At 37.0% G+C, this 14,512-nt stretch overlaps 1 protein-coding gene across 1 annotated transcript in view; it reads right to left on the minus strand.

The window, feature by feature from the left end:
* CDK17 (cyclin dependent kinase 17) overlaps positions 1-14,512 on the minus strand; it is a 98,129-nt gene that overhangs the window by 41,548 nt on the left and 42,069 nt on the right. The window contains exon 3 of the mRNA XM_026123161.2: positions 1,164-1,328. Within this exon, the coding sequence (XP_025978946.2) occupies positions 1,164-1,328 (165 nt within the window). The remainder of the gene's footprint in view (positions 1-1,163; positions 1,329-14,512) is intronic.

Consider the following 14,512-nt stretch of genomic DNA (forward strand, 5'->3'; position numbering starts at 1 on the left):
AAGGCAACACAAAAAAGGAGGGTACAAAAGTATACATCTCTCTATTCTTCTACATCATTTGTATATGCCTGATTTCACAAATAATCCATAAAAGGCTCAATATTCCTGACCGGAAACATCTTTATTTTTAAGTACACAATTGTTTTTAAGCTTTGTCTCACTAGATTCTTGGCAATGGCTGCGTAAGCAAAGCTTGGCCCGGCAAAAAAAGAACAAGTGAAGTGTGCAGCACCTGAGTGAAATCAGTAATCAAGACAGTACTCTAAACCTGTCCTTTTTGCTGTGATAGCAACAGCTGCTAACCTCAAGAGGAGGGAATGTTCTTTTAAGATTGAGTAAGTAGCACAAACAGTAAAAAGGTAAGGTTTTGAATGTGAGGTGTGATGTAGTAGAGGAGGATATAAATGGTTTGATTAGTACCTAAAAGATTCATAGCTCTAATCTTGAAGGAGATCAATTTAAATATCACACGCTTCTGAAGGAGGGCAGATGACTGAAAAATTCACAGCGTTCTAATTAAACTGTGACTTGCTCTCATTTTCCAGTATCAATTAATTAAGCATAATTTAACATAACACAAAAACAGGGTAAAACATTAATGGTGACTGGAGGCAGCAACATGATAAATTACTTGAAGGAGAAGAAAAATTGTTTTAATTGTAATTTTCTCCACAGAACCACAAATATCGCTCAAGACCACAACAAAAAGATAATTATAGTTGAGTGGCCTTAATTTATCACTGAAAGAAGGTCAGCTTTTTTCTTATACTGCTGAAAAATCTAAGTAATAACCAGTTTTTTAAAATTCCACATATAGATTATCTTTTTGAATCATATTCCATTTCTTGTAGTTCTCACTAATGCTTAACTGAGATGGATATATAGGTTCCTTCCAAGCTATTACGAAAGAATATTTTCTAACTTCTGCCTGTCAAACAAATTTGTGGCTGACTTCTGTATGTTCTTTTAATCATCCCCTTAAAAACCTTAAAGAGGCATTCAACACCTTAAACAGAATTTTCTGCAACAACCTTAGAAAAAAATTACTGCATTCCCAGAGATTTATTAAAGCATCAGAATAACTGCATCTCTCGCTAAGAATCAACACAGACATTATTCTTTATAGAAAAATGAACTTAAAAATAAATAATGTAGTGAATTACCTAATCTGCTCCCATTTCTAGGCATTGCCATGAAAGAGCCGAGGCTGCCCCCTATGACGCTATGCGGTCTCCGTAAAGGGGGCTTCTTGAAAGATCCTGTGTACTGGTGGAGAAACGAGTGCATACTGTGAGACGTTGGAGGCCTGCCATTCTTCACAATGGGCTCTACAATTCACAAGGACCAAAACATTCATTCCCACAAGCAAGCAGGAGTGTCAGGAACATGCCAGAAGAAAAAAAAGAAAAAAGAAGAAAAAGTTACTAGTCAGGAAATCACCACTCTGGTAAGATTCTTTTTCATACTAACAGTAGACCATAATACTATGGCCATTTCTCTATTAGCAAATTAATACAAAACATAGCATTGAATGTTACAGAAATCCCATTTTATTAAAATCTGTCACTCTGAAGCTAGATTGGTATATGGTCTGACACATTAGAATACCTTCCAAAAACCTGAATAAAACCATACAGCAGCCCTTAACTTTAGTAATTTTTTCTTTTGAATTAACGATTTGTCTTTTTGCACAATGTTCCACTTTTACTATAATTTAAACAGACAAGCTGCTGTATCAACTCACACGAGCAGCAAATTCAACAGCAAGTATTCAGAAATATTGTCCTTCTCAAAATTTTTGAGGGTCGATAGTAGTGCGGCCTTGCTACTGGAAGTCCTTAGAAGAAAACGTACCTGACCACACACTGCAGCAGTCATGCCATAATTAAGTTTATTAACTTAAAGCATACTGGAACAATTAAGGATTCAATGAGTTATTTTGTCTTTTCCACTGGTTTGTGTCTGAAACAGTTCACAGTACCTAGACTCAAAATTAGGACTGTACAACTTGCTTCATTACTGATAAACACTTTCTAAAAAAGAGGAAATGTTAGAAAAGTAATTTTAAAATTTGATATGCAAAAGTTTCAAGAAATTATGAGTTAGCAGGTTCTCAGCAAGCCTCACTCTGCCTGTGTGAACTAGCTCTAAGACTGCTCTGATACTGGAAGCAGTCTAACTATAAAAGCACAGAGGATTGTATACACAGGTTTGTTTGCTGTTTGCTTGGTCAGTATTTTTTATTCCATTTTATCCCATGCTGCCATTACAGGTACCCTTCTTTTGGTATTACATAGATGGAAAAGCCAGCACCCAAGGATTTGGGAAGCGCTGCTCCGTGCCCTGGCACTGCTAGGCTCTTCCCGGAGGGCCACCTGCCCTTGCTGGGACCAGGGGCAACCTGTGACATTCCTTCACAACCCCGATTCACGTGCTCACCTGAGGGACCCCAAAAATCTTGCTTTTCTTGCCAAAACAAAGAAGAATACAGCTAGAACTTATTTTATGGAGAGCAAAATTTCAAGGATGAAGGAAAACAACAGCAACAAATACCAAGTAACTGAAGCGAGACAGGATCTCAGAAGGACTCCCTCCCTCCCCCAAATCCCATGCCTACGTACAAAAGCTTTTTGGAGATGATATTATGACTGTTCTAAAGAAAAGAGAAGTACACAGACGGAGCTACCTAAGGGCAGGCCAATATCTTTAAAAAATAATTATTCAAGATATTTGCATATATACATGAATAATACATTAAGACAAAAAATCACTTTTACCCAGCTGCTGTAGGAAAAAGTAGTCTAAAAATTGCTTCAGGCAGAAAACAGAATGTGAAAGAACATGTCAGCACTGCTGCAAGCCTGCCTGCAGCTCTCAGTTAACATCCTTCAAAAACACAGCTTCAAAGAGGGTGAGTAAGAGTAAAAATACACCGCACATCTGTGTGTAGGTACATGCAGTATGATTGGTGTCTTCACCTTCAAAGCTCTGCATATATCTGTCCCAAATCTTTATTTTTGTTTCTAATATATTACATTACCTCTTTTGATTTAAGAGCAATACCAGCTTCCTTGTTCTATACCTTTAACACTAGATTTATCTCAGTGCAGTAGGCAGTAAATTCCTTCCTCATCAATTTTCTGCTAAAATCTACTACTTCTGCAAGACACGAAACCCACAGGTTCAAATAGAGCACCCACTTCTGCTGCATTAAATTTATTTCAGATTATTACTTAATTTCTGCCTTCCAACTTCCTTACTAAACTCTGGCTTGAATTTCATCCAGTTTTTAGACGAAAAACCTCACAATGTATTTACACACAGTGCTGAACAAATTAATGCTAACTTTGAAAATCGAAATACCTGTTCAGTCATAGGCTGTTGGGTGGATTCTGTTCACAGAGTTACCAGTGGCTGTAACTATGATGTTTGATGGGTTTTAGTTGATAGCTAGCGTAATTTTGAAATTATAACTTTTTTTTTTTGTTTTGTACGTATATGGGCAATATATAATATTAAGCACACATTTTTGCTTTGTTATAATTGTTTCCAAAACTAATTTTTAAGAAAAAAGAAAGCCAACTAAATGGTTTTTTTCCAGTGCAGATTTGAGAAATCTCCTCCTCTAACCAAACCTACATTAAGCAAACAAGAAGTCCCTTCAATTTTTTTTTTTTTTTTTTTGAACTCTAATGGTAAACCTAGGAAGAAAGTTCTCAGAACGTTTTTGAATTTGGAAGCGTACTGTTAAGATCACTTAAATAATTTTAGCTCTGCCACTAGTGTCAATAGCCTCACATCCTGGAGGGTAACTAAAATCTGGATCGAAGGGCTGAGACAGACTGAAGACTAACCACATGTGGTTAGATGCAATAAGCACCTTGTACGCAAAAAATCCAGATTGTGCATCGAAGGAAACATTGCTTTCCTCCTCCTAATGCAAAACTGAAGATGCCAGGGCACAGTCCAGCAAGGGCCAGAGAAGTACCAAAGGCAGCACAAGGAAGGGGCAGGACACAAGGCTGGAAGGAAAACCTCGGCTTTCCGCAGCAGCAGATGGTATATCCTCTCGGCTGCGAGTCAAATAACACCCTCGAGCTATACATCCGCTATTGCTCAAGACTCCAGTATCATTAACCACACAGGACTGTATGTACACATATGGAGTATGGCTACATTCACACATGTACAGAGTTGAAAACAATTTCCCTTGTATGGTATGGTTTTTGCCTACTTGTGCTAAAATTAATCTTTTCCCATTTATTGCATAGCACAGAAGAAAGGCCAGAATTTGTGAATACACTGGGTGACTAAACAGGGATTAAGTTTTATGCTCATTATTAGGACGGAAGGGTAATGAACAAATATGATTATTTCAAAAAATTTTGTTTTCTTCATGGCTCTGGTAGATTTGCATACATTTTAAACCTGAAAACTATAAAAAATTCTTAAAGTATTTTTATATATAAAAATGAACACAGATCATGATAAGGATGGGCACAGATAAATTAATAGGTAAATTTATATAAAATGAAGGGCATATGGTTAATACATTAAGATCCAGTTATACAGAAATAACTTTTGCCGTCATAGTCTTCCTACATTATCGTAAGTACTGTTCTAAATTATAGAGCCCATTTTAAAATTTAGCAACAATAATTTAGGCCATGTAGTAGGACAGGCATAACTGCTGACAAAATGAAATGAAGGTTACAAGAACTCACAAATTATTAGAACACTTGTGATGAAGAAAAGTATTAATAGAACTTGATTACAGGTTCTTTTTTAATTCTAGTACACATTAATTTGCAAAAAAGAAGGATCACATGGTATTCATTTTTTTAAATGGTAAAACATGCAGGTTTCTGGTCTGAGAAAGTGTCTTTGCTATACTTCACTACGTTTGCATTGTGGTAGGCTACAAACATTTAAAGAAATGGTTACATATACTTTCCTTCCCTGCTCTCCTCCCAAAGTAAAAGCAACAGCTAAAAGTTGGAACAGATATTCAAAATGATCATCAAGCATCCTATTGCTGGAAATGAACTTAGAAGACTGTTTATTATTAGCTTTTGTGTGTTTAAAAGATAGGAAGATTTAAAGAAAGTGCTTTCTTAAAAAAATATTTGGCTCCCTCTGTCCAAAAATCACTAAGTACCTCTTCCAAAGTTATGTTTTCACTCCATCCACTTTAAGAATTCATTTTTTTCAGGACTATTAATATTTTGAGTCACTACATTTGAAAGCTAATGGTGCAGTCTTCACAATGTGGATATAATGCAGCTGCTTTGCCTTAAATAAAATGAGCCAAAACCATTTGTAAAAGTTATATACCTTTATTATATAGATCCATGAACTGCTTTTATAATTTTATCTCCATGATTATAGGTTTGGTTTGTCTTTACAAAGATGTTTCATTACGTAAAAGTCACTGACCTACCTAAAGTTAGTATCCTTGTACTTATTCTCAGTAAATATAATTCAGTAACCACCCAATGACTTGGCTGATGCAAACTTCTTGGGGAGATGGAGGCGTTTCTGGTATTACAGTAGACGTTTTTATGGCACTATCAATTTAATATTCAGCAGCAGCCATGTGACAAACAATGACAGGATTAAGACAGGAACAGAAAGACACCAGGAAATCATTATGCTATCGTGTAAAAGCATGGGGCTATTGCATTTTAAGTATCATACACCGTTCTGGTCTTCCCATCTCAAATAGATGAGAACCAGAAAGGGCTCTCAGAAATGCAACAAGGATGATCAAAAGTAAAAAAACAGCTTCTGCAAAAAGAACGCCTGGGCAACCTGGGACTCTCCAAGGTCGAACAACGAGAACGGCAGAAGGTGCGTCCAAGCCTGCCGCCTTGTAAGGTGGCTGCAGAGAGCAACTATGGAGCTGCTGCACCCAGTGCCCTTCCAGCACAAGAGCTGGGGTCACCGGTGGAGCTGGTGGTGGCAGCCTCGATGCACCTCACGGAAGGGGCTCTTCACCGCGTGCAGTCTGTGAAAACTCCTCACCACAGGACGCTACCAGCACCAGAAGTGCACAAGATTCAAGGGGATCGAGCCTCCTCAGGGTTACTAAATACACAGAAACAGCTCTAGTTCAGGAAGTCTCTGACCTGCCAACTCAGAGAGGGGAAATATTGTTATATTTTGTGCTCTGGTCTTGCACTTTCCCTTAAACTCACCACTGAAGCTAGGAGGAAGGCCACACAGATTTCTTCTATCTAGCAATTCTTCTATCTTAAGACTTTTGTTACATCTTTGTAGTTGGTTGCACGTTTTGCTCCTGTTGTCACAGATATTCTGGAAAGGGTCTTATCAATTATTCTTCTCCAGCTCTCCTTCCTCACTCCATTTAATTGTGTGTAATTCCAAACTGATAAAACTATAAATATGCAAGCACGCTGAAAGAGAGACCTCTCAGTGGCTCTTTTTTAATTGCACCCGCTTGGCTTTCATTATGTTCTCTTCCTAGTTTGGCTACAAGTAATTATTTCCTTCTTCCACTTATCTTTCAACAAGTATTAACCAATTTCAACTCTGAAATTTCTTATGAAACGTACTAAACTACCATGCAAATCTACTGTAAATGTGGAAAGGGTTAATTGCCACATTCTGCATAGGAACATAGAGAAACATTATGCCGGCATGCAGGATGGAGGCATGGTTTTCTTTCCAAAAAGTTCAAAACTTTTTGAAATATGAATGCCTCCCTGCTTCCATTTTTTCTTTCCCCTGACACAACCACACTACCTTGCTAAGTGTGCATCTTCAGCAGGTCTTTCAGTTTAAAATTGAGCAACATACTGTGATTGCATACCACGGTATTACTTGGTTTTCAACTTTGGTGTAAGCTGAGCTGCTATTCTATTTTGTTTGGATGATTTTCTTGTACTTCTTCCACTCTACCACTCAAACTTCCGTTATTACTGGCATAATGCAAAATAACTGAAAAGGCACCATTCAAAGAAAATATTCTTTGAAATATAAGCAGACTGGATTACTAATATTTTAAGAGTTGCTAAACCACATTGCTGTCACATTCTGCTTTAGAGTACACACATATCTTTCAAGAAAATAAAATATCCAGTAAGGTACTACTGTCTTGCTAAGTTTGAAATGATGCCAACACCAATGTTAACAAACATAAGAATGGAAAATAGCTCAAATGAGCTGCTGAAATCCTTCAGCTGTGAAGTGATAGAATTTATATGTGAACATAAATGGAATTTTATTATTCCATAAATTAGAGAACTGCCAGACTAGAGTAGAACAATAGTCTATCTAATCAAGAAGCTTGTCTGAGGGATTAGTTAAAACTAAATATTTCATAAAGTTATAAAGATGCCTCCTCATTTTCCTGTAACTATAATTTAAATAACTGCAAACTTTGGCCTGAAATTACTCCCAAGTTAAGCAATTCTTCAATAAATCCCCACTGTTCCTTCTCCCTGCCCATTTATCTTAACAGAGAGTCAAAGTACTTTTTCCTTCCTGTGTTGGATTCATTTAACTGGATTTACTTCAACCGAGTTCCAGCGAGACTGCAGAATTGCCAGGCATTTCTATGCAAGGCCTCAACAAATGACATACTGTCACCCATCAGTCAGTTGGTGGATTAAAGAAAGTAAGTATTTTCATTAGGAATGTAAATGCACTTTAACACATTTTATGAATATCTAATACTACATACTCAGCTATCTTTTTTTTTTTTTTGTCCCACGAGTCTATCTGTTATATGATAAAGACTGTGCTAGCTTTCAGATTTTACTGTCTAAATTTTGGAATGATATTTGCTTCAGCTAGCTTTAATAAAGAATCAAAATCACCTTCATACAAGATGACATTTTCTGGTTAAATCATGTATCTCTGATAGAGCTGAATAAGTGAATTACTCACCGACTCCATTCTAGACATGGAAAACATACATACTTACTTTTTGTGTTGTTGGAGGGGTTTTAGGGGCTGCTTTTTGTTTGTTTGTTTGTTTGTTTTTTAAAGAGTTTCATACAAATACATAACAGGATTTTTTCTTCTAATCAAAATGAGATTGACAGATGTTGGAAACCTAGATTCAAGCATCTCTGCTTGAATCCCTCTGAATCAGATATATTGGGGAATGAACCTGGGTGTGTTCCATATGAAATTTTATGCAACAGCATGCCTGCCGCAATTCATTGCTGCTACCAAAAGGATGGTCCTAGGTCCTCCCCTAACAATAAGGGAGGTAATTTAGATTTAGGTCTTTGAATGAGATCATCACAGGACCAGCACAGTGCCAGGACCTCACCTGCCACTTTCAGCTGCACCTTGACTTTGGATTGGCCAAACACGACATGAAGTCTCACTACGTGCCCTGAGAATCAGCTACTGGGTTTTGTAGGGGAGAACTCCACAAAGTTTCTTTTCCTCCCACCCTGGCCTCACCCTTATTCCAAGAAACTTCCAATTCTTTCAATTTTTTCATTTTGATAGAGAACGTGGGGAAGGTGTCAAAACTCAACATATGTGCACCTAAATCTTCATTTTCTGGACAGCTCTGCATTCATGAAACTTGCAATCTCTCCTCATAACCCTTTAAGTAATTCATATCACCTACCTCAAAGCCATAAATGCTACTGTTTTATAGCTTAATCGTATTTTAGCATCAACTAGTACACATTCATTTAATCAATCTGAATATATGCTCTTCTAATGACCAGTTTTTACACATCTATTGGCAAAATAGATTGATTTTTTTTTGGACTTGCTGTATCAAACATTTTTAACAGACTGAACTGTTTTCCTCGACAAACTGTTGTGAAGAAGCCCTTTCTTCAAAAGTCTTCAAATGTAAACATTTGAGCTTACGGTAATTTAGAGCAAGTATCTTGTGCTGCACAAAATTTAATTATACTGTAGCCCCACTCAGTAAAGTTAATAGCTGATTGTAGGTGATGTCTCCCACAGAAGAAATATTTAAATAACCTGAAGCAGCTATACATTTATCTGTATTCTCATGGAGCTGCATGAGGAACACTGCAGAAAATACTGCACAGTTATACATTATTTTATGGTGCTGTTTCCTTGGACTCCATTATGTGATACTGTGAGACACCCACGAAAATATTAAGTGGCTCTAAAAATAGAGCAACCATTCGAAAGCACTTAAAACTTTATTCATTTAATAATAAGAGGCAAGCTTTGAAATGACTATTACAACACTAAAAACAAAGTAAAATGTCAAGGGATTCCTCCCATTGCTCAAAAACAATCCATATGAGTATAGTAGTCATGTCTCGAGCAAACCTTCTTCACTTGGAAGACACATGACAAAACACATAGGTTTTTATCAACATATTTCTCGTCAAATGGCCTACCAGAAAAAACAGAGCCTTCAAGTTCTTCCTGAAAAAAAAAAGTATCTCAATGATTAAAACAGGAGTATAGCCATCTTATAAAATTTTTTCCTGCTTTTTTTTAAATTTTGGAACAAAAAACAACAGAAATTTTTTCCAAAGAGATTGATCATCTACAAAAACAAGAGAACCCATATGAGATAAAAATGAAATCAAGACATGAAAAACACTACAAAAAATCTTTCCAAACTGAATTCACGTACAATGGATTTTTGGTTTCACTGTCTAGGTAGCAAGATAAAAGAAGATCACAATCAAATTAAAAAGATTCAAAATCAGAAATCTGCCTTCAAGATTTATGTATTTCATACTGTTTAAAAGACAGTTCTCACGATAGTCTTTCGGTCATCAGAATACGTATCTGAACATAACTCAAACATGGTAGTCCGTATCTCCTATCCTATAGGCATGATACACCATCAGTTACTAATTTTCCCTTTAAAAAGCATAGTTCTAAAAGACACCATACATTAAATAGTTTAGAATACAGTTGCAGATGCAATTTAAATCAACGTGAGTCAGTACTGCAGCCAAGCTAAAAGCATCCCTCTTTACCTTCCCCACATAACAACGCTATAGCTCCCAACACAAACATCTGCGAGGTCATACCATCAGCAGGATCTAGCAACAGAAGATCTAGCTCCCTTTAGCCCTACTTTCAGTAATACTGTGTTGGCTAGTCATGTTTATTTTACTTTTCGGTACTTAACAAGTCCACCTGAATGCTCATAAAAATACTGCTGTCCCTGCTGTAGGAGTAACTCATTGAAAGAAATGCGTACTGTTGGACAAATGTTTGTAAGTATAGGCACAGCTGTCCTGAAAAAGGTTGTGCTGGTATATTACAAATACACTTCCAAAAACACAGGCAGCTGTAGCTGTGAAAGCACACCTACTTGTGGTATTGCCTCTACGTCGACCTACTTCTACTGACAAAGGTCTGAGATCAGATTATAACATATCCGGCGAGCCTGTGTTAGCAGAAATTTGTTGTATGTACAGAGTCCCCCTTCTGCAGGTAAGCACCAGGTTCTCCTGCTGAACCTGTATTCTCCTTGGGAAGGAACACGTTGGTAAGCTCATAAAGAATAAACCTACGGGTCTCTGAAGCGCGCTTTCAGGCACTGAATTTTTATGGTAATTTCATTTTATAAGCACCTCCACGCATTAATAGAGCCTCCAGGTCTTGTGGGAAGAAGCAAAATTAAAACAGAAGGGAAGAAAGAACACTGTGTGTTGTGCAGCGGACGTGGGCTGGAGAAGCCATACTGAACAGTAATAACAAAAACTGTTGTAAGCAACAGCACAGAAGGGCACATACTGGACTATAAGAAAAACATCTTCAGCATGGTGTAAGGGAGAGTTACCAAGTTCAGTATTTAGTCCTGACAAGTTGCTAGTTATTTGTACTAACCTCTGGCTTGAGAATGACCTCTATCACTCTGGGGGGTCCTTTTTTGTTGTTGTTGTTTTTGCTTTTATATTGATACTTTCCTCCACATGTTAGAGGTTGTATTGATTTATTAGGGGTTTGTATTTCTGTGCTCATGTCTTCAATTCAAGAACACAGTCTTGAAAATATGTTGCAACATACTGTTCTCCTTGTATATCCAAGGAATCAAACACAGCAGATGGGAGTTTCTCAGCTGTGCTGAAGATGATTTCTAATGACTTCAACTACAAAGACATTTGGATGTTCGGAGACAGTTTTGCAATGTGTCGATTTTTAAAAACATCCATTCCTCTTATCAGAGTAGTAACTAGTCATTAAGGCCTCAAACCTACAAACACTTGCACATGTTACTGCAGCTGATCTTTCCATTACAACTCACACGTGTAAAACTAAAACGAAATTATGGAAGTGCGTGTGGACCTGGATCCTATGATCACACATCAACACATCAAATGGAGATAGGTATTATCCTATAATTCTATGAAATACATAATGCCATTCTATCAAAACCTCACCTGTTTTTGTTTAACATGCAGCAAATCCATTATATAATGGTTTTCCTGCCCAACTTTTACTTATATATTGATGTAAGCGCTGTGGATGTATTTATGAACATATCTTGTAATTATTCTTAAAAGCCTACTTGCAGCTTATGGTAATGTATTTTAGAATATCAGGCAATACAGCCCTGTTTCTCATTCTCATTAGAGAGCGTATTCATAAGTATTCAAAGTATTTGCATAAATTTGACAGTTAATTGGACTTTAAATATGCGTGATTTGGATGTTACTTCTAGCCAAATTTCATTAGTGTGTCTGTGGTAAGGAAGAATTTCAGGAGCAAATTTAGTTGTCAACTGCTACAAACTGCCATTTAGTATTTTTAATATTAATCTGAATACATATATTAAAGTACAACCTAGAATTAAAAGAACAACCCAGTGCATCATTATCACACTTGAATCAGAAGAGAATTAAAAATAAGTAAGAAATCCAACTAATTGGTTTTGTATGTTGAAACCTTAGAGAGCATGAAAGCCTCTACTCGAAAAAAGAATACCCCAAAGTATACACTGTACAGCTCACAGTTCATAGGACTGTTTAAGTATATTAGGCATTTTGTTGTTCCCTTTATTTTTATGGTTTATGCATCTAATTATGTGATGCTTCCCCACCCAGAAGCCAATTACAATGAAACTAATTTGTAAGGCAGATTTAATCATATATTGGTTTCTGGTCAAAAAGTAATTTGATGGTGTAGCAAAAGGTACTGTTGATTATTCTGCTCTCAGTAGATAGCTCTGAGCTACTGCCTTTGAACAATACGCGTTGATCCCTGTTAATCCCATTTTGCTGCTGATCAGTAAGTGCTGCATGCTGAAATTGTACTGACATAACATGATGGAGGAGGCTATGTGTGAAAGGAGACTGCATACAAAAGATTAGCTGATTCGGTAGTATCAAATTTAGGTATCTATTTTTATGCCTCTGAACCATTCGTAGGATAATTTGTTCTCCTTTAAGAATACTGTTCTTTAAAAGTAAGTCTTCAAATAATCCACTTGAAGTTAGAGCTAACGACAAGGTTGGTCTAAGGGTCAGTGCAGGGGTTACGCGAAATCAATGCCAACTGTTCCAGGAGAGGAAACCAGTTGCTATGGGGGCCAGGATGAGACATGTTATTGAAAATGAATGGGCATGAGGAAAGGTCCCTGGTACTTTATGTATGCACATATGATCTACACCTAGAACCACAGTGCTGAACTCCAGTTCACTTTTTAATCAAGATTTTACAGGTTATGTATGTGAAAATCAGACAGAAATGAGTGTGTATCCTTGGTCAGCACAGATCTCGATTTCTATCAAGGTAGCTTCTAGGACCTCGAAGGTCCTGTAAAAAGACATTTTCAGAAAGGAAAAGCTAACGTATAAAATCTTATCTTTTAGTGAACATAGCCATCGGAATGGAACAGACAGGAGACAAGGTGGGTGAAATCTTTAGAAGAAAAACAAAAACAAGGCAAAACTTGTCAAAAACCATGGAAGAAACATTTCAGAGCAGTTACTTCACCAGTTAAGTCTCATATCTTAAATCCAGTACCTCTCAGGTCTTTTGACTTGCTTCTTAGTCTAGTAATGAAGTATTTTTAGTTAAATTTTAAGAATATGCATGTCTAGCATATACAGCTGTTGGAAAACCCTCATTTTGCCTGACATTCTTGCCTGTCTTAAAGGGAAAGTTAACGACATCCTGCCAGATCTTCAACAATAACATACCTGTAACTATGGCTGTATTCAGACTGAAGCCTGCTGCATCCTATTTTCAGCAGGGACAAAGGTCTGCAACAATTAAAGTCTCAAGTTTTAAATCTAAATAAAACCTAGCACTATGCAAACACGTTACGTTCGACCAATCATAAGCTAGTTTTTTTCTGCATAAACTAATTTCTGTTCTCCCCTTCTGAAATTAACTGTCAGATATACATGAATAAGGCATGAAGTCTGAATGGAATAAAGCTGCCATGAAACAAAATCTGCTGTAAATGCCTTCAGTATTCAGGGTCTACCCCTGCCATTTGCCATGCCAAGAGCAGTTGCAACTCCCTTCAATTCTCTCTCAGTTTTGAGGTTCATGCTGTAATCACGGTGAAGATAGACAACGTTTGAATAACTACTCTGTGAAGACTGTTCATATCCCTGACTTCATTTCTCTGTCATTATGACTTGCCTTTTTTACTAGGCTGTGCTTTCCAAGTTCCTTTATGAACAGACCCAAAGACTACAAAATGGGCACGTTTGTGTCTCACTCTTCCTCAGGGTAAAGGAGCTATTTATTCTTCTTAAAAGCAAAAACTAGGGAGATGATCACTCCAGCCTTCTGAGATCAGTACTATCACAGTAAAAGATGCATCTTCAAGGTTCTCATGCATCTATGATTTTATAGGATACTCTTTACCCTGTATCCACTCATGTCTGATGTTCACACCTAGTACTGGCTTATTCACACTCTCATTTTATAAGACCAGAGGCAAATCTTTCTCATAATTCATGTTCAGAAAGTCCACTGAAGCGTTTCTTTCCAGGCTATGTTCTCTAACTTGAGTTATGTCTTCTGGTGAAAGTCATTTCCTATTTGGTTTTCATAGCAATTGTTGTCCAAACCCTGATCCCTAAGACCTGTCTGAAACCTGTCTGAAACCTCCTCCTTCCAAAACAGCTTGATCTGTGGGAATATTAGAGCTGCCTTTAGAAAAGCAGAGCTAGCTGATAAAAGCAAGCATTTTTCTAACCCTACTTTCTAAGAGTTCTCAACAGAAAATACAAATCCCCAAGTATTACCTTGTTCATCTCTGAAAGATCAAAGACAGGCCTAATACTATATTAGCATTCTAACAGTATCAGAGAAGGGAAGCAAATGGCAGTAAAACTTTTTTAATCATAGAAAACAGTAAGTTAAAGACTATTCATAGCAACAGTATACTTTATATTTACCATCCTTCCTCTTTGAAGAGGATCAGCAACAGTCCAGTGTATCCAAAGCAAGGTATTCTATTAAAGCATTCACAACATTTTGCAGTTGTGAGCATAACACGTATTGTATCATACACTATTAGTCATTTTGGCTAGTGGAATAACATGGAAAGCAAAAT

Source organism: Dromaius novaehollandiae, chromosome 1, assembly GCF_036370855.1.
Source record: "Dromaius novaehollandiae isolate bDroNov1 chromosome 1, bDroNov1.hap1, whole genome shotgun sequence".
Lineage (NCBI taxonomy): Eukaryota > Metazoa > Chordata > Aves > Casuariiformes > Dromaiidae > Dromaius > Dromaius novaehollandiae.